The sequence below is a fragment of the Colias philodice genome, chromosome 3 (assembly GCF_061535455.1).
Source record: "Colias philodice isolate Cphi_HAF_F1 chromosome 3, ilColPhil1 Martin Lab GWU primary, whole genome shotgun sequence".
NCBI classification, from domain to species: Eukaryota; Metazoa; Arthropoda; class Insecta; order Lepidoptera; family Pieridae; genus Colias; species Colias philodice.
In genome coordinates, this window is record NC_143088.1 from 4,446,118 (window position 1) to 4,467,177 (window position 21,060).

General features: G+C 32.7%; 2 protein-coding genes and 1 long non-coding RNA gene across 13 annotated transcripts in view; 1 reads left to right on the plus strand and 2 right to left on the minus strand.

Moving 5' to 3' along the window:
* The window catches only part of shi (dynamin-1 shibire), a 32,690-nt gene extending 25,941 nt beyond the window's left edge, over positions 1-6,749 (plus strand). For 6 of the 10 annotated variants that reach the window (XM_089714184.1, XM_089714183.1, XM_089714175.1 and 3 more), the window contains 2 exons: positions 3,116-3,259; positions 5,974-6,749. In XM_089714184.1, the coding sequence (XP_089570310.1) occupies positions 3,116-3,259; positions 5,974-6,037 (208 nt within the window). In that variant the 3' untranslated portion in view covers positions 6,038-6,749. Of the gene's footprint in view, positions 1-1,464; positions 1,523-3,115; positions 5,396-5,973 lie in introns of those variants that run through there. The other 4 variants (XM_089714185.1, XM_089714180.1, XM_089714182.1 and 1 more) reach the window with 3 other exon arrangements.
* A 5,831-nt stretch (positions 6,750-12,580) lies between these two features.
* On the minus strand, positions 12,581-14,170 carry LOC149489560 (uncharacterized). The gene is made up of 4 exons (XM_089714955.1): positions 14,104-14,170; positions 13,800-14,002; positions 13,437-13,617; positions 12,581-13,020 (listed from the first exon to the last, which is right to left on the minus strand). Exons 1-4 carry the CDS (start codon positions 14,138-14,140, stop codon positions 12,833-12,835), a joined length of 609 nt encoding a protein of 202 aa, XP_089571081.1. The 5' UTR covers positions 14,141-14,170; the 3' UTR covers positions 12,581-12,832.
* A 4,809-nt stretch (positions 14,171-18,979) lies between these two features.
* Positions 18,980-20,547, minus strand: LOC149489561 (uncharacterized). 2 transcript variants are annotated; one of them, XR_016318393.1, is made up of 3 exons: positions 19,970-20,547; positions 19,782-19,861; positions 18,980-19,707 (listed from the first exon to the last, which is right to left on the minus strand). It is a non-coding gene; the product is annotated as an uncharacterized LOC149489561 (long non-coding RNA). The 2 variants fall into 2 exon arrangements; XR_016318392.1 differs by having other exon boundaries at positions 18,981-19,707; positions 19,782-19,843.
* Between the last annotated feature and the right edge of the window lie 513 nt (positions 20,548-21,060).

Genomic DNA, 21,060 nt, shown 5'->3' on the forward strand with positions numbered 1-21,060 from the left:
CTAGGATCTCCTAGGACGTAATTGTGCCTCTTATAATTCAAATAATTCAAAACAAACATACACGAACACATCTCCAATCGTTAATCCATACTATATACTATTTCTTTACGATCCTATAAAATCATGATATCTAAAATCTAGATACATAACACACAATCTAGCTGTGTGAAATATTTCCTCTTTTCTGTATGGTATGGTTTCTCTTCATTTATATTTCCACAGAAAATACAATAATAAAATTAATTATGTAAACAAACAAAAATAAACAATAATTTCAATATTTGTATGTTTGCATAATAAAGTCTTTTTCAAAGACAGTATTTACATGGGTTTTGGGAAATACATAATATAAAAATATACTTGCACCTCTTATTTTATTGTGTGTGCTTTGCTCTGTATTTGGGTGATGTAACAGCCATAATAATTATTAGTATTATAATCACTGGGATATTTGTTTAATATAATATTCTATGCTTGCTCTACTAATAAAGTAAAAATAGGTACTCATATTTATTTATACTCATACTAGCAATGCCCTGCGGTTTCACCCGCATAGATAGCGATATCTTTACAGTGAAAAGTCTACTATAGGTCGGACATGAACATCACCTTTACCCCGTCCCGCACTACGGCCTTTTTTTTTTGTTTTAGTGGGGAAATCTTTCATAGATACCCACGGCCTCCAGGGGAGGGGCCGTGGGTTATGTCGGATTCCTACCGACCAAAACCCCACTGTGTTCCGTCAAGACGCATATTGGTAGAATTCCTCCGTGACCCCCGCACTACGGCCTGCTCGAACAGTATACCTACTATTTTCTGTAGATTGACACTTTTAAATTCGTTATATCTTTTGAATGGAATATCCAATTCTTTTCATTTAAAAAGTATTTTGCTGGTATTGAAACAGTCTATAATAAAACATCATTTAATGGGATAAGGATTAATATATGTGTATGGATAACATGGTTTGATTACTGTCGGCACTTCTATTTACTTTGAAAACGTAAAAAAGTTGTTGTAGTAACATAACTACTGAAGATGGACATATGGTATCGCGGACTTTCTTGTAGATATTGATCCATTCTATAATACTGTAGAACATTTTTTTGTTCTATCTTCAATAGATTCCGCAGCGCACGCGATGACAGAAGTTTTATTGAGGATTTTTTTACACCTTGGGTTACATTATTGCATTTTTGGTAAGGATCTCTAATTTTTTTGAAAATGCAATATAGCCTATGTTGCTCAGTAAAGATGCAGCTTTCTAATGGTGAAAGAATTTTTGAAATCGGTCCAGTAGTTTTTGCGTGAAAACCATACATACATACATACATACTTACATACATACTTACAAACTTTTCCTCTTTATAATATTAGTATAGATTATTACTTTGATAAAAACGTTTGTCAGTCTTCATTTGGTAGATGAAGAATATTGCAAAAGTAGACATATTGTTTTCGCAGACGGCGCTAAGTGTTCGGGCTGGGGCGTGCTAACAAACTAAGTTACGTACGAAATAAGGTACTAACTAAAATAGACATGTTAACTTAGTACAATTGAATATCAAACATTGTAATATTCTAAAAGCCAATAAAATATAACTTAAAATGCGATCTCTCTATTTATTAATGTTTATTTATTGTTGCAAAGCACTTTAAAACAACGAAATTTGCCCCTGTTGTTGGTCAAATCTATTTTCCAAAACTTATTACGCCTTCAATTTAACACAGTAAAACATATGATTATCAAATGTATTAAGTTAACATTCGGTTAATACATAAATATTTATACATATGTTATATACGATATTATTAGTTACAATGATAAATAATTAATATAATTCTTATGAAATGTCTGAAAGAATATTGCTTCCAATAAATAATCAAATTAGTAATGTTTACGTAGGTGGTTGTAGTAAAAATATTCGCTTCCTGAATCTCCTGCGGACGGTTTATGTGAATTAAAGAAATATAAGTACAAATGAATAATTTATTTTTGTGAATGTTACTTTAAAATGTTATTTTTTAAACCTATAAAGCTCCCGTTTTGTGTAACAACGATAAGGTTGTGCTCGCATCGAAGTATCGGAACTGTCTGCAGCGAGATTTAAGAATTATACAAAAAATATATTCCAATTTATAGGTGTCTATTAACATTTATAATATACCAAGTTATCGTATATAAAGAATCAACAAATGTGTACAATAGGCTCTTTTTTGCTATTATATTTTAGTATACCGATTTAAGATTACGTTCATTTTATTATTAGCCAGTTATAAGTCATTGTTAGATAAAGCACTGCATGTAATTTGTCACTAACACGTGTGTGGTCTTCGTTAAAACTCCCCACTGTAAATATTTTTCACTGTGTATTTAATAATATTATGTTAAACAATCACAGTTACCCTGTAAGAGATAACGTTACAATTTTCACGTTTTATTATGGCAGTTACATTACTCAATACTTACAGAGAAGCTGTGAGTGTGTTTTGATATTAATCTCAATTGTAATTATGATGTAACATGCTTCTAATGTTTTAAACTATTTTGTGGCTCTTGTCTAGTTTGTAAAATAACATTTCTCTTATGATTGTTTCGAAAACCGGCTTGAAGGACCAATTTTGGTACAAATGGCTATAAATGAATTATAAATTCAATATCAGCAACATATTATGTAATTTAATGTTTGTTTAAAAAATCCTAAAAACTGCTTAATATTGGCACTTTAAAGAATTTCATTCGGGAATTACTTATTATTATTAATTATTATATCATATACTTTATTTTGAGGTGCACAATTCATTCAATGTATATTTTAGTTGAATCGAAATCCTATATGTCCTAAGTGGTAAAATCTAGTATAATTTGTGCATCGATTGCCTAATTCATAATAGAAATCTATATAAAAGTGCCATAGAGTAGAGAACATTTTGAGCACCTAGCAGGTACCTACAACCTGGAGTCTAGTAAGGGTCTAATACATTGAGCAAAAAGTCTTAAAGTCTAGTACATAACGTAGCATACAATATGTACTTCAAACAACATATAACCAAAGTGACAGAGTGTAGTACATAGAGCAACACAAGTAGCATACAATATGGTATACAATGTCAGGCGTCCGGGCGGCGCGGTGGGTGGTGCGGCGGGCGCAATGCACCAGCTGCCGCCGCACATGCGCCAGCAGATCAACCAGGCGGTCGGCCAGGCCGTCACCAACGCCGCCATCAGCGAGCTCAGCTCCGCCTTCGCGAGATTCAAGTAACGTGCTTATAGTGACGTCATGTGGCGCCATCTGTTGGGACACGCTGTTGCGTCAGAGGGGGGATCGGGCTAGGAGTTGGATTTTATGTGTATGGTGGGGTGCTTTTGTTAGGGAGGAGGGGGATTTTGTTAGGGAAGATTGTGAATTCGGGTGGGAGTGAACTGGGTTGAAAAAATTGTTGATGTGGAAATTTTTTTTAGATACCCTACTTTTTTTTGAAAATGATGTTTACGATCAGTATTAAGCCCTCATTTCAAAGATACTATCCCAATATCTTTTTGTGGGATTTTTAAGATTCTCCTGGTCCGATCTCTCGTCTTACCCCAATATAGTACTAACTCGTGTGTATACGCAACGCACTACGCCTTTTGTGTAATTTTGTAAAATACATACAACTTATAACTAATGGATTTGTTGTTAATGAATTAGTAGAGCCCACTAATTGTTGTATTTAATCGTGTTAAATTCAATGTGTTAACTTTTAAAGCAAATAAATAATTACCTAGAATACCCAAAAAATTCACATACAAGTTATGTATCATATAAATATTTTTTAGACCCCTTACTATATGTACGTCACAGTGCCCTTTTCAAATTATATATTTTTAACTGTCTTTTATTTTTGTGACTCATAAATGTTGCCAGTGATAAATTAACGCTTTTGTTTGTAAACTATGTCTTTTACACGCTTTATACATTTGTTACAGAAAATTGCAGATTATATTTTAGAAAATAAATGTTTTTACTATTTTGTGAAACTTTCATAAAGCGATACTTTTTCAAGAAGTACTATTTTTTCGAGTATATTAATTAGTTCATCCGTAATTATCGAATGAAATATGGATTTGAATTATCTATATCGCTTCATGTATAAAGTTTTGTGCGTATAACACTGCTTGTGATACATAATAATGTTACCATAGTGTAATAATTTATTAACTCTTTAATTAAATAACACAATTGTCCCAAAAAGGTTGTTGAAATTAGTTGTCTAGTGATTGCTGAAGATCACACACTTGTCGATTTTTTTCCAAACTAATTTTTATAAACGCATGAGTGTAGGATTCTACATGAGTATTAATAAATACATATACTAATATAACATACATTCCAGATTATGTGAAAAATTACAGTATTATCTACGAATAAACCAAGCAGTGCTTTAGGATTATTGTAATAAAAAAGAGTAACAGACCATTTTCCGCGCGCAACGCGCACGTATTACATGGTTATGTAATTAAATTTATTTTGTATAATTGTAAAAATTATATTCAGTGGCTTAAGATTATATTAGGTGTATATTGTAGTTGAGTTTAGCGCGGGAATTGCGTCCCGTCTCGTAGCATCCGAAAAAAAAATTGAGCATATCAAATTGTTTCTGTAAATGGTTTAAGTAATTATTATGTATGTGAAGAAGACTCGAGCGTCTATTTGTTGATGTTGATGCACCAGACTTGCGTAGTTTAGCTGCGTAGGCGTGTTGCAGATTGTTCTCACCTCAGTGTTTAAGTGTTTCATTAGCTTAGATTGTCGACTCTCCGCGAACGTTCTGAGCTCTGCGCTATTGTATCGGTATCGCCTTCTAAAATTGTACGTAAACTGTTTGTACTTATGGTTAAGACCAAAGCGATTGTCCCCTATATTGTTGCTGTTAGCAATATCTTTGGTCAATTATTAGAATGTTCTATGGTATATGATATGAAATCGGAATTAAATGTTACAAAATTAATGGAATTTTAATCTTATCTCATCATCACGTAGACGCGCGGCTTACGTCATCCACAATATAGTGTTGCATCCTGTTCATTGCTTGTTCATTGTCGTTCAGTTCATTTTAACGGAAGTTGGCGCCGAAATGAGCAATGGGTATTTTTCGATTATATGGGACAAAGTCGGCGTCATTGATCATAGTTCCTACACGTTTAACGCTGCAGCTAACGCGTTACTATATTACAATTATAATAATAACTAAATTAATAATCATCATAAAGTTTTTGCTCTCTCTCTCTCTCTTGTTAATAGCGTTAGTACCATCGAAAGATCTAGACAGAGATTGTTGGATTTGATATAGTTTATGAATATTGTTAATCTTATGCTGTATAAATAGAGTAATTAAACGCTATATACGTGTATTGAAGATGTTTGATTTATTCCATTAGCATTGAGTGTACAATCTCACTTGTTACGCTTCTAACGTTAACATAATACTGGATGTTTTAGGTAAGCTGAGTTCCAATTATTGCGGTTCATATTTCAATGAGACCTATTTTTAGATTTTTCGTTGTTTCTAGAACGTGTAGATGATATGTTTATGATTTAATTTGAAGTACTTGATGAGTTCTTATTGGAATATTTGTTGCATGGCGTAACGTCAAATAACATTATCTACTAAAGATGGGTGCATGCCTCATGCGTGACTAATGTTTAAATTGTCGCTAGTTGTGCTAAGAAGTACAAGGCTTTTTGTATTTCCGTATATGCCTACAATATAGTATGTAGCTTTGAAGTAATTAAAATTATGCATGTTTTTATTGTATTTTAATATTATTTATCTATCATCGTACAATTAACGTTTTTCAACTTTCATCAACGACATATTATTTTTATAAGTTTACTTGTATAATCGTAGTTTATTCTCAAGTATTAGTTTGATAGAATATTGTATTTATTGAATCACACAAAGATTTTAATTATCAACTTTTTTGTGTAGCCGCCCGGTGCCAAACGTGCCGCCAAAGCTGCCTGAACGACCGCAGAATGGACGGCCATTTTGAACTACGTCTGCTTCGCCGCCATTTTGTGATAATTATTCAGTGTAAATATGTTACTATTCGTCTGTATATTGCTTTAGCGTAATATTTAATGCATAGCATTATTTTCGGTTAAGTAGAAAAGTAGGATGTATTAGTACTATTCTCTACATAATGTTTGAAATTGAAAATGGCACGATTTTTGTAATCTATATTTTTGAATGTGCTGAAATACTTAAGCAGGTGTATTGTTGATAATATTAAATTTTTATGAAAGATTTGATTCCGTAGTCAATATTCATTGAATGTAGCTCTTGAAATTAAAGTATTACTGAGAAAATCAAGGCATAATTTAGTCAAGTGTCTGCAAAAAATGTATTTGTGATTTCTCCTATGAATGTTATTTTATTAGTATAAACCTATAAGAGATTGAATGTAGAGTAAATAACAGAATGTTACCAATAAAAATAATGGAAAATTATAAAAAGTATTAAGATTTTAGGTGTAATAAAATAATTTAATTCATAGATTTTGGCTAGAATTCACAATTTACAAATACAATTTAAATGAAATTATATTCGTATTTTCAATTGCTTGCCATTCAGAAGGCTATAAATATTCTGTGTTTGCTTCGAAAATGTTAAAATCATAGCTAATAATAACATACAATAAAATTAAAACGTAGTTTTATTTAAAAAATATGACTGTAACATTTCTGTTCTGTATTTAAAATAAAGTGTATGGTCCGGGAGCCAGCAGCAGATTTTATGACCAAGTTCCTCTCAAGCGGTAATTAGTAAAATGCATCAAAGTATAGTATTATGAAGCCTCGTGAACGTCAGCTGGAGCTCGGTTGGGGGGAAGAGCGGTTGTAGCCTCCCGTATCAGCTGACGGTTTTTCCACCAAGATACAGCCAGCTGACATATATATTTATCCACGGTTACATATAAGCTATCATCAGGTAAATTTTTGTTTGAGAGGAAATAACGGAAAATAAATTTTTCTTTAAATTTAACTTTCATGTTCGAGACACCAGCTGACGTATAATACACCATGTTGTAACCAGCTGACTATTTTTTTTCGTTGAGATATTGGGTTAGCTACAATTTGACAAATTTTTAGCTGAGAGGAAATGAATGAATGAATGTATTTTTTTTCCTATGTGCGTGGGAGGCTACAACCGCTCACCCCCCCAACCGAGCGCCAGCTGACGTTCACGAGGCTTTATAATACTATACTCTCATGCGTCTGACGAATTATCTCTTGAGAGGAAATAGTTAACCAAATTTGCACCTGGCTCCCTAACCAGTATCTATGTGGCATTTACTGTCGTAACTGTAACGTGAATAATGAGGGGTTATATTGTGTTCTTTTAATTTTAAATAATTATTATTTAATTTTTATATGAATACGAAATATAAGCATATGTTATTAAACTCCACAAATTAATGATTTAAGAGTCAAAATTTATGTTAATAACATTTACGATAATTATATCTAGTCAATTATAATAATCTTTTCTCGTTATCACGTGTTGAATTATTCTCCATACATTCCCCAACTCTCATTATTCAGGCGGCAGCGTAAATTGTGTGTATATAGATGTAATGGTAATTGTGGACCTGTTTATAATGTGTACTAATGTATACTGATGTAATAAATGTGTATATAAATTAGATATTACTTTTATTTATACCCATTAAAGTAAATCATACGATTGTCCGTTATAAGTTTCAAGGGTTATATCTGTCTAATGGAAAAAGTTGGAAGAAACGTAAAAGCTTTCTTACGAATATCATAAAAAAGTTTTTGATAGGCCCTTTAATGGTCAAAATTTGATATCGATAGTTGAGATATTGAAGGGTTATGAAATGGAATGATAAAAGCTTACATAATATATCCTTTACTGAAAATTACGACGATACATTTTAGTGGGTTATCGAAGCTTCTCAATACACAGTTGAACAATATTTATCATTTCTATTCTATTCTACTATAGCTGAAACATAAGCTTGATTTTGACATGTTCACGACTAATTTTTAGCATACACTATATTTACTTTCACGATTTTTAGAGTCATAGGATACCTACCAAAAGACAAGGAGAGGAAAGATATATAGGTAATCTACCTACCTGGTACTCACTACTCACTCACACTTGTGCTACGAATAACTTCGTAATTTGAAGACAATATTTTGTATGGCAACACTAGATTTAGCAATTACCTTACTCAGTCTCTGTTCCCTGGCCAGTTATAGGCAGAAGACACTTTAATGCTTTGCAAATGTGTAGAGTGGTAGGACAGGTACCCATTTGACCTGAATATAAAATATTATAAAGAAAAGAAAATTGGAACTTTGCCTTTGCCTATATACATTTTAATAATGTAGATAGTAGTTTTAGGCTGTAAGGTAGGTAGGTATCAATTATCATGACCTTTGTTCGTAAGCGTTTATACGCTTACGAACAAAGGTTAAAGAATACATTAAATAAAAGCTTTATATTTCATTTAAATTGACTGCATAGATATACTGTATACAGTAGAAGCCAACTATCCAAATAATATCATTCAGTATACGCATTTATGCTCATAAGAGTTTAAGGCTTACAGCTTTTTATATTAAAAGCATTAACTCCCGTGCACGCCCATCGCAGCTCGAAGACAAAAACAACCATTATTACAATTTAATGAAGAGAAAAAGCCATTAGGAGGTCGTATTTGATTAAATTGTCGGCAAGCAAATGTCGGGTCCTGCGGCGGCGCCCTCTGTCGCGGCCTACGGAGGCCTAATCGCACTCGCACGATTCTGATTACGTGTGATCGTTGTATCAATCATTTCCCCTATCAAATTATTCAGTGGTCGGTAATTCTATCGCCTTCGTATCTCCGCCGTAATGGCCGTGGACGACTTGAGCGGAAACTATTTGGATGCACTTAGTCGCGCTTTGTTACTACCAAAGATTGTAATTCATATTATGTTATTGTTGTTACGAAATTAGATTAGTGACGCTCTTTCGTTCTTATTTTTTCGTTTGTTTTGGGCTTAGTTGACCATATCTATATTTCTTTATAACGTTTGAAACGGGTGCATTTTTTTAGGTACGTACCTACCTGTCTGTATAAAATTAATTTATGAACACATACACATTTTCAGCAATGAAAAGAAAATAATTTCGTTAATAACTTCTAGGTATAATTAAATCAATTCAGCTATAGAAATCTTTTCCGAAAAATGTCCTACAATCGTCTAATTAATAAAACAAAAGTAATTATCTGGCTAATAATCGTTACCTACGTATGTCATTCCAATTAAATAACGTGCGACACCTAAAGTCGGCTATTAGCAGAACAAAAATCGTAGCGCTTGGTCGATGTAATTAAACAGTTGTCTAATATAATTGGCAACGGGCGAGTTCCCACAAGTCATAAAGTCACCCTCGTTCATAAAGAACACATTTCCCCAACAATTAACATGCGAGGTTCGTGATACACATGCAATAATTACAGGTGTTGCAATAAGCGCCGGTTCAATCACTGTAGACAGCTGTTTTATCCTATTTTTACTTAATTAACGAGTATTCCAGACGGTTTTGTTTTTTGTACATTAATTTTCAAGGACCTTTAAAGAAGTAAGATTGATTTTGAATTATCTGTAAAGTTGATATGGGCGAGTTTCGATTTCGAATATAGGTATGACCTAAAAAATATCTATATTTTATATCTCGATGATATTTTTGTATATTGTCCTCGTCTTCGTATACCTTCTACACCAGAGGCTAAATAAAATAAGGCTCGACATGACAAGGCACAGAAGGCGAATCATCTACGCGAAGCAGATGGTACTACTTAGATGTAAGTATCCTGTTTAAATTTAACTAGGATCTTTTATCTTAAAGACACACTGAAACAATTTGTATGAAAATGTTCTGTTGAAATCAATACGCCACAAAAAAACAAGATTATTAATTTAGAATTTCGAGTAGGTAACTTACCTACTTTTATCTGCAGCTTCAATGCAATGTGCGGTGTTAAACAAAAATAAGAATTTTCTTTTATATATTCACTCAGGTTTCATTATAATAAAATTCAAGAACTATTTCTGGGAAAACGCACATACAAAACTCATTTGTTTAAACAAAAGAAACTTCTAAGTTTATTGTTTAATATTAGCAATGGCGACTAATTGAAAAACTTTTTCGTCGATAGTGACCAAATAGTCGTAAATTATACTTACTGTTATGTTGAAAAGATTCATATCACTTACTTCGGTGTAATTTCGACTTTATTTAATGAGTCGGCATGACGTTCCTGTAATTGTGTGGAATTTTTTTACTAATGACACCACAATTTTAACCTACAATGTAAGTAGGTAGATAGAAGGTAAAACTATGTTTCTTTTTTGTTTCATTTTAAAGGTAGATCTATTCAATCAATTTCAAATAATAGTTTATATTAGGTATAGAACATAAGTAGACTGAAATGTCCAAATATCACAAATTAATTCTACTTTGGTTCTATAAAAGCTCTAATATAAATTCTATCAAATCTGTTCCGCTAGCTAGGTAACAGAGCCTAGCCATCTTTTCACTGCTTTGATTCTTCGTAATTATTGTGGCGCAGTCAAAAATGCCACTCGAAAAAGTAATTATAATTTGTTAATAGCCTACAGCGGCTGTGATATAACAAGCGGGTGTTTTAGTGCTCGAAATCCATTTTTGACTTTTTAGAAGTGCAACACTTTCCCAGCCCTTATCGAGTGCCCTTCAAATGCTACTGCGTTTAGACAAATGAACAACGTTGCTCCCTTCACGGCACACGCCATTTACACTGAGTTAAAAATGCTAGAAGTGAAGGGTTTTTATTTTTAGCAATTAATGTTAATCATTTTGTTTATTTTTATAATAAATGTTAAGTAGATATACTTTGTCGAAATAAAAAGTATTTGAAAACGTAAATACATAGCTTGGTAAGGTTTACAGATTTCGTCGTCGTCGTCGTCATACGACGTCCACTGCTTAACATAGGCCAGGCCATGGCCAGGCCAAAGACTTCCAGAACGGCGGATCACCAGCGGCTTCCCGCCACCTTACCTTACCTTCCTTATATTACGGATATAACATATTGTTATTCTAGCTTGTACGAAAATGTAGAGATTAAATATTAGGTATATTATTACTTACTGGAAAACCCAGGTACTTAGGCATATGCAAGCAGAACTCGAAATGAGAACTTAATTTTGATTTTCCACAGATACTTAGGTACAAAGGAACAATAATGATTAAAAAATACAAAATTAATGTATTTTCATTACGACTATAATCCTTCCAGTATCATTTGTTCTACAGCTATAATAAAAGTTTCGCGGTACAATAGCGGCAACTCGTAGAACACAATAAATCAATTGGAGTGGGTGGTTGACTTTTCACTCAAATGTGTGGTTAATTGTAACCGAAAATGACTGTTGATCGAGGCACACTTAATTTGAGTGGTGCGAGGGTCCGCGGGTGGGGTGGAAAGTAATGGTTCACTTGCTTTTATGACTATTTCATATTTGTATTTATCTTGTACACAGGAACTTGTAATTGGAACGTGATATTAGTAAAATAATTAGTATTGATTTTCTGGTTGGTGAATTATTAAATGTGATTTGTGCCGTCGGTCGAAAAGTTGTAAAAGTTTGAATGAATAGGTATATGCTTTTATACTTATCTAATATATTTTAGTTTTATTAGTTCTTTGAAATTTTGTTCCTTTACCTTACTTAAAAGATCGATTTTTGTGAGAAAATTAAAAGCTCTATTAAAATTGCGGGGAACAGTATCTGACGTTTTGGAATCTAGCTCTAATATCTGACTAGACGACCTTGACGGAAAACTATACATATAATTTCTATTGAACTATGTACCAAAAAGTAATAATGTTTTTATCAACAATACCTACCTATAAGGAATTTAATTGCATTTTTAAAATAATTAATTTAAATAATGGATAGTTGCATCTCTATCGAATCGGCTCTATTGTTTATTTTACTGATAAATCTTAGCGAATTCTTAATGTTATATACGGCTCAATAACTATACTGACTGATAAATAGTAAATCAAATAATTACACGTAAAGATAAAATAGCTCAATCCTTAAAAATATATCTTGTAACTTGAGTAGGTATTTTAGATACCTATTATACCTTACGCTATATTATTACACCTATTCAAGCGCCTTTGTTATATTATTTTTAAACTGCACAAAATCAATTTGAAATGAAGCACAATTACAATAGATTTCATACATCACGTCAAGTTTCCGACCGTTACATGTTCCAACCCCTCCATTACGGTATGCCACTACAGCGTAATTGCACTTTGATTGCCCATTTAAATCATTTGACTCTGTTCAAAATTAATTGTAACAGCACTTTACGTTTTCATCGCCAGTTTTCATTACAACAAAAGGTATTTTTTAAATATAAAGACTTATTATTTCGTATTTAATGTAATGAAGATTGTTGAGGTTATTTACACTGATGATTATTTTTAATAAAACGACACCTCATTTATTAGCTTTTATTAATTTAAGCCACCCTTCACAATTTCTACTCCTTTACCTACCTATAAGTCTGTGATACACTAAAGCTACTCGTGTGATAATATTTGGTGGATATTTATAAAAAAATAGTATAATTAAAGCTTCGTTGATAAAATATATGACTTAAGAAACTGCTTCTATGGTCATAAATAATATTAAATTAAAAAATATGGTAACATCACTATCACTTTACATGAATATTATGAAATGCTTTTAAAGTATACAAAACATTATCAATTTTCTTCAGGCCAATAAGCCTCTATCATTTTCTTAAGTCGGTCGTCAATTTGCTTTTCTGTTGGAGGCTGCTTTCCCAACAAGAAGACAAACTTCTCGTGACAGTCCATCATTCCGAGGTACTGACCTTCAATGATCTTCAAACGCATTGGGTAGCGACTGAAATCAGCCAAGTCGAGTTTCGCTGTAACGTAAAGATATATTTTAGGGGTAAAATGCACACGCTAGGTTATTTTTTTTCAGGACAACTCTTATTTGCATGCCAAAAAGTTATACTTTGTCTTTCTCTGAGTCTTAATTTCTTTACTAATATAGGTAATAATATCCAAAACATATAAACGAACTTATCATATTCAGTATTGTGTTGTTGAGGTATTACATAATATTATTCATAAGTACCTAGATTCAACTGTTTCTTAGTTGAGCTTTTGTTAAAGCTTGTTTAATATAGAATGTCAAATTGTCGAATCTTAAACAATTGATTTTATAAGACGACTTTCCTAAAAAAGGCCTATTGTTTAACTCTACAAAAATAATATTATGAAATAATGTAAAATATCATATTTAAACTAAAGTATAAGTAAGTGCATAGATATTTACCTGCGGGTGGTGGCATTTGTAAAGTTCTGTAAGAGCCATCATCGCGAAGTCGTTCTAGGTAATAATCCCTGGTTTTGTTGGAATTAATTTCAGCGCAGGGTATTTGCATTTTCAAAGACATGTTTTCCCATTTAAGGTTCTCCACAAATTTTCCTATACGTTCTTCAAGATCAGTTCTTTCCTAAAAGTAAAAGTTGAGTGAGAAATTAACCAGAAAACTTATATTTCTTAAATTTTATATCTAATATCAAATGTAGAGACAATATTTATTGTACCTTATGGCTATGGCTTGCATACACTGGTCACTGATCATAAAATACAATAATTGTTCAAGATCATAAGTACATAATCGAAATGACGAACCTCCTTACTAAGAGCGGAGAACGAAACACAATGCTTTTCACCAGTCCCTTTCGATAGTTCCGTTTTGAAGTGCAGCAGGTGCCACGTGCCGTAAGCTTGCTCATCTTTGAAGTTCACACCCGCTGAAAAGTTCTGGCAACTCGGACCATCGGCATGTTTATGTGACTTGCCCGTTATCAATCCAATACACATCAACGCTGTTACTACAAACAAATTAAAAGTATGAAGCAAGGATGATGGAGTGCAGGGTAGAAGCTATTTTTTATGCATGATAGATGTATAGATAAATAAATAAAAAAAATACCAAAAATTAACACCGATGGCGTCGTTTTAAAGAACATGTCGAGAGCGACGTGAGCTGCGGTAATGAATTGAATGACTTGATTAGGTATGTCGAAAGGATAACAGCATTAAACATTCATTTGCGAATAAATCTTATTGCCAGAGGCGGCAATGCGGCTTTTTGCTGGTATTCTTGCTAATATCTGCCTTTTTCCAGGAAAACAAGAGGTTTAAGGATTGATACGCTGTATTACGATTTATTACTTCGTAAATAAGTAAAACAAAAGAAGATCGTTAAGATGATTTACCCTGTGAAGAAACGAAATACTGTCTCTATCTTTTCTGTAAATATGTAGATAACTATTGAATTTTTTCGAGTAATGCTCGGTTCTTTTCTTATAAGTAGATATACATTTATTGTTTATCCTTGCATTGTTAATTTACATAACTTAATTTAATGTAACTAAGTAGATACCTACTTTAATAAAACATCTTTATTATCTATAAAGATGTTAAAATTAAAATAAATGATATTAAAATTTAGTGAAATCAGAATGCGACAGGTACCTACCACATAAAATACATTCAAGAATGTTAGATGAAGTTGAGTTTGTATAGCTGAGTTTCAACATTCAGTAAAATATATTAGTAATAAATAAATATTAGTAATTAATAAATTGTATCTGATTAACAAATATTTTGAAGTGGAAAATGTCAAGTCCATGAGTTTATAATATTTGTAAATGCGTTGGAGTAAATGATGAGTGGACTGTAAACTGAATAATCGGCGGCATCCCGTCCATTCTGTACTTTTGCAATTTACGAGATCCTCGCCGTGAATGCGATTCATGTAAATTAATACCACCTATTAATATTGATATTGTGCCAGTCAATCGTTCATCCATTTAAAGTAATTAACGGGAAATTTTGTAGCGACATTACTCAATGTCAAATATTGCCTTGAGGATCGTTTTAATCAGGAAAAATTACTTGAATTTTCACGGCATTGAAGCATGTGCATTTTTCATGTTAATACAAAATACATAGTAAGTCTAAGGTACGAATATATATTATATAAAAGAAACCTATAAAGGAAATACATTTGGAAAGATACTAAGTAGTACTGTTATAAGTACTACAGCTTATAATTATTCGATAATCTTATACGAGTAAGTAGTACTTAGTTAGGGTACCTATTTTCCGATAGGTGTGTGCAACCTCGACTTAAATAACAGATTGAATAGACTCCATTTAAAGGTTGCATTTACAATATAATAGTTTCTATACAAAGCTTACAGGTACGTAATAATCATATCTACCTTATTCTTATACATATTATATAAAATACTCAATAAATGCTCGTTGGATAAGCAATTTAAATAATTATTTCACGATCGTCAGTCTTGGTTTACATTATTTTCATTTGAAATTGTTCTGCTAGGTTATAGCATTGGAATATTATTTATTTCCCAGTAATACCAATAATTGCTAGTTCTAACGATATTATATTGATTCTGATGCACTGTTCGATGACTAAACAATAATTATGTAAGTATACTAATAATGATCGATGTGTTTCGATGGACAGTCACGATTATTTGTTTCTGTTGTTATTGACATTCAGTTTTCAATCTACATGCTACCTATATGCATAATAGGTGCATTGATCACATTTTAAAATCTTCATCTATTGACTAATGTACGATTCAAATAATTTTATTATATATGTTGAAAATCGTTTAAAGAACTGCACTAAAAATAAATTTTCGAGGTTTGATCAATTTTAGGCTGATTCGAACCCTTCTTAGAAGCACATAGAGAAAAACTGTACACAATAAACCGAGCAGGTGTATTCTTATTTTATTCGAATGAAATTTAATTATCTTGATTGCCTCACCTGCCTAGGAATTAGCGAAACAATATTTCATTGGGTGTCATTAGTCGGCCGGGATAGAGCTGACCTTACGCTTTGTTTGGAGCGTCACGTAGACATCTCGGCGAGGTTTTAATTACCGCGAACCGAATACATTAATGTAATCAAAGCTCGATACATCATACTCGCGCTATCGCCCCGCCTCGGTTTGATTAATAATTCTAATGAGCGGCGGTGCCAAACGAGTTAATTAAGTGTTCTTTTTTTAGTCTGCCACTGCGACCAGTAAACGGGCGCATCAATCACTGCTTTGTGCCCGCCGCCGAATTTCTTAATGATTGAAATGACGGCAGCGATATATGGATGCACTAGAGCACAGGGGTTAATGTGAACAACATTAACTCGTGTATTACCGGCCTAAAGGCGGACTTAACACGTTTTAAATTAAATCGCTGTCAAAATTTGGCAATTTCGGAGTCTTTAATGCCGAGTTGCATACCTTCCATTTTTTCAGTTTAAATGATTGTATCAATTTGTTATTAAGTACATAATAAAAGGAATTTATGCAGCCATACTATGTTTTTATTATATATTTACCCGAATATATATTTGACATACCTATAGGTAGATACCTACCATTCTTATAATCATTGATATTTATAAAAATTTATTAATGTACTGAAGCAGCCGAATAAAGTTTATATCTATGTGTACCGTGCAAAAGTAGATAATTTATTATTGATATCCTGAGAAGAGCTCACGGCAATGTAGAGCAGAGCTACTGTAAGGCTCCATTTAAATGTTTGTAGCGGTAGCTTTACAGATAATACGCGTGTGAACTAAATAAATTTAAATATAGAAGATGACGTTTCTATTATTAATCAAAGACAATTTAAGAAAATAATTAGTAAAATTAAAAATAAATATAATAACCTACATACATGTAATTGTCTACAAATTTTTACTAATGGAATTGCCTATATTATGTACCTACACGCATACTTAGATCATAATATAACGTCTATAACGCGTTAAATCTTTATAAATAATAATTTTTAAGAAATCATCTCACCTCTAAATGTGTTCAAGACAAATGACGAATATTAGTATAAATGAAAACAGTTTATTCTGTAAAACTAGTGGGAACAGTTCCACGTCAAACATTATCAATCATTGGCAGCGGCCGCGGGCGGAATTGCTTTAATTTGATAAAACGCAATTAGCTACCAAAAAGAAATCTAATCTCCAGAGGCGGCTCAAGTTTTTTGGCAGCTTCAATTTTGAATGAGTTCCATTTTGATGGCTAATATCGTGGAGTTTTTCTTTGTATTAACACGCAGTGGGTGTAATGCTCGGCGTATGATTCATTATGACTAAAAAATTAATCCCATATCATACAACTTGCGGCGTACAAATGGATAGGTTTCAGTTTCAATTAAAACTAGCACATGAATATTTTGAAATATAAAAGAATGCGCTATTGCCTAATTAAGTTCAGAATGTATACGATATCTTATTTTCAGCATGGGTTCAATCGCGATTTGATCGCAATTAATTCATAAAAGCATTTTTAATGTATCGATAATTAACAACCATTGTGAATGCAATTAAAAGACATCCTTTCCGGCGAGTCATTCCAGTGGCAGTATCAAGTGGAACACAGCAGGGTTCGATGTCTAATTCACCGCGCTACCAACAGGTGGCAGCAATGCCTCTTTTCAAATCTGACAGACGCCATTGCCTTTAAGTCAGAAAGCCGCGAATAAAATTAATGATGTTCGCGCCTTAATGACGTTTCACGACGCCGCTCCATTGTGTCCGTAATACAACAATTATTGAGATCATTTATTAAGTTTATTGATCTTTTAAGTTAATCTTTTATTTCGTAATTTAGCTCGATGCGAGCGCGCGAAGTCATGAAAAAATATCTCATATGCGGAGGCATTTTTTGGACTATTTTTGTCATTATACGGCGTGATGTGAGCGGTCTTTGAATGTAGAGGCAATTACTGCTCTGCATGTGGTTTGATTATGTACGAAGGTTCCGTTCCATCTAGCGGTGAGCCTTTAGCGCGCCGGTAAAAACATTACTGAAATGTTTTGCCGATGGTGGTTTTTAAGCTTCCGTTGCTAAATTGACGTTGATAATAAAAAGCATTGTAACGATTTAGATGGAAGATTGCAAGTTTTTTTTATACTTTTTCTTTAGTATTCTGTATTGTTAACGTAGTGTGGAGGATTGTTACATTTAATATTTCATTTAACTTCTTAATAAAAATAAAGATACAAATCAAGCGTTGTAGTTACATTAAGACGATACACAAAAAAAAATCTACTGCTTGGCGGGCGGAGTCTAATAGCTCGCTATCGCGAACGCGGGTGTGCGCGAAGTCATTCTTGCAAACTCGCCGCGCTGCCGCTGGCCGACTCGGGACAAACATGTATGGAGTCGTCATACAGTTATAATATTCTTATACATATATTTAATTGTTGATTAATTGGTTTTATTTTCTTGCTTATAAACAAATAATCTTCTTTTTAACAACTACTTAGACATTATTAATAATTATTATTATTTCGTAATGTTTACTTTATTACAAAATAATACAGGTTATAAATAATCTTTAAAATAACAAAAAATATTGTTACTCTGAAAAAATGAAATGGTACTCAATAACGCGGACTACTGAATGGATTTAGATAGAATTTGATGCTGACGTAGATATTACGTCATGCCCAGAAATGAAAGGTAATATTTCTGAAAGAAGTTATAAACCCTAATTCTTCTCAGTCAAAGTCAAGAGTGGAAGATATCACTAATACAGTAAAACTGATGCGAAACTTTGGATGTTAATTTGTATATTTTTTTGTTAGTTGTTACTTAATCACGTCAAGACTACATTACCAATTTTGATAAAATATAGCTAATTGCCTGGATTTACACATAGGATACTTTTTATCCGAACTGAACACTTCTGTGGGATGAGACAGGATTCACGATATAATCTAATTCCACGCGGGCAAAGCCGCGGTCGGAATCATATTTTTTTAAATAAAAAAATTGTTAAAAAAAAACACAAAATATATTGACGCATGTATTTATTTTTTGCACTCTATTATAATTGTAATTATTCATTACAAATAATCAAAATAAAATAGCCAGAACAAAGTTAGGCCCTGGTAGGGTAGGTAGGCAGGTACAGCAATGTTAGACGAACACTGGCTTATTTATACCAATAATAATGTATTATAAACATTAAATTAAGTTTACTTTCTAACAACAAAAATACATAATATTAGCTAATGTGAAAGCGAATCAACCAATCATCCCACAAAAATGAAATGTGCACACAAATATTCATCCAAATCGGTTCATGTCATTAGGAGGAGTGACTGCAGCGCCATCTTCCGGGCCCAATTGTGTTTCCAGATCACCCAGGAACTCAATTTAATATACTTACACAAAATTTTTCGAAATGAAAACTCACATTACTATGTAAATATGAATATAAACCTGTTTTATTACTAAGCAATTTCCCGCACAGGTGTAGTAAGTATAAATGAAATATCAACATCAAATTCTTTATACAACATACTTATCTACCACCTTCTAAGAAATGTAATTCTTGAAATTATTTCGTATTTTTTTTAAATATAATACTACTCCAATGAGCTCCTGTTCCATATTATGTCCGCCATACTTCCACTAAGTTCACCATGATTTTTTATTTCTTTGCACTTTGTTGCTTTTTGCTAAAAATGGAATCATGCGATAAAACCAGTAGAGCTTTGATAACATACATTTTTGACTGAATAAAGGTACTTACGAAGGAGTGGATTCACATTGTGAACAATCAGTGGGTTTATTTTCCTTCTGGATTCCGGATTTCTGAACAGATTATTTATGCTATAAATGAAAAAATCTTACACATTCGTTATGTACTTAAAACAGGGGTACATATCAAACATCGTCTATAATACAATTATCATCAAATTTAAAATAAAACCAACTTACTTCATTAATTTGTTCCAATTGTAAGCATTCTTTTTCCTCCAACCTTTATGTTTCTTCTTCTTATTTTCTTTATTGTCCCCATTTGTCTCATTTTGTCTTATCGTGTTGTCACCCTTTTTTACGATTGCGCGAGCGACACAAGTTCCCCGTGTGACGGCCGTAGCGGGAATGACTCGTGCAGCGATCGGGGTAGGAAGGTACAGGGCGGCTCTCGCTATATTGGCTGGTCGCGCGCTAATTTCAAGTATTTCTTGTTTATTTCAAAACCATCGCATATTTCAAAATTCTAACACGGTAGACGTATAGGTTGTATATTTTATAGTTAATATCCAAAAAGTCGTAACTTTACATTTGTTATTTTGAAGATGCCAGAGATTAAAAAAAAATAACAATGATAACTTTGTATTTTTTTTCTATCGAGAAAATATCATGGAATCATGTTTCTAAAACGGTAGACGTATTGTGTTACTATTGAACTTTCTTGTCAAGAATTTTCATCACGACAACTTTAATAATATAAAAATTACGAAGGTTTGAAAAGGGCCGTAAATGTTAGAAAAATTAATTCATCACCTTAAGATATTGATTTTATACGCAAATGTAACACTGGAAGCGAACAAATTTACATGTTAAGCACGACATCTCTGATTTCTCTGTCTCTATACGACTCTATACCTTCAACTATTGTAGACAATTCTGCATTTCTCAAGCTTTTGTGGCTGACTTTGAATCTGAATCCTTTGGATTATGATACATAATGCTATATTTTATTAAAATGCAGGCATATTCACGAAACCCTGAGGAAGCTGTTGTTAAAAGCATATACGGAAAACACGTTTCAAACTAATAACATCTAACTATGCAATATTAAAGATTACGGACGTGATATAATTTTCTCAACAAGGGCCGATTTTACAATGCTGGTATTATACTTAGATGTTGCGATTACGTCGATATCTGGGTTTATCTGATGTGTAGGTAGGTCTTCGTTCAATCGCAATTAAACGGAATCGTGTCTGAATTATTGTAATAACCGAAAAGAATCGATGGTCTTAGCGTGGCTGGGGAGGCACGCGATTGGCCTGTTCCTC

Excerpts from the sequence above, each read along its gene's own strand:
- LOC149489560 (XM_089714955.1), bottom strand. The coding sequence starts at position 14,140 with ATGTTCTTTAAAACGACGCCATCGGTGTTAATTTTTG. Across the intron at positions 14,003-14,103 it reads GCCATCGGTGTTAATTTTTG|TAACAGCGTTGATGTGTATT; the intron begins GTATTTTTTTTA and ends ATTTGTTTGTAG. Across the intron at positions 13,618-13,799 it reads TCTCCGCTCTTAGTAAGGAG|GAAAGAACTGATCTTGAAGA; the intron begins GTTCGTCATTTC and ends TTTTACTTTTAG.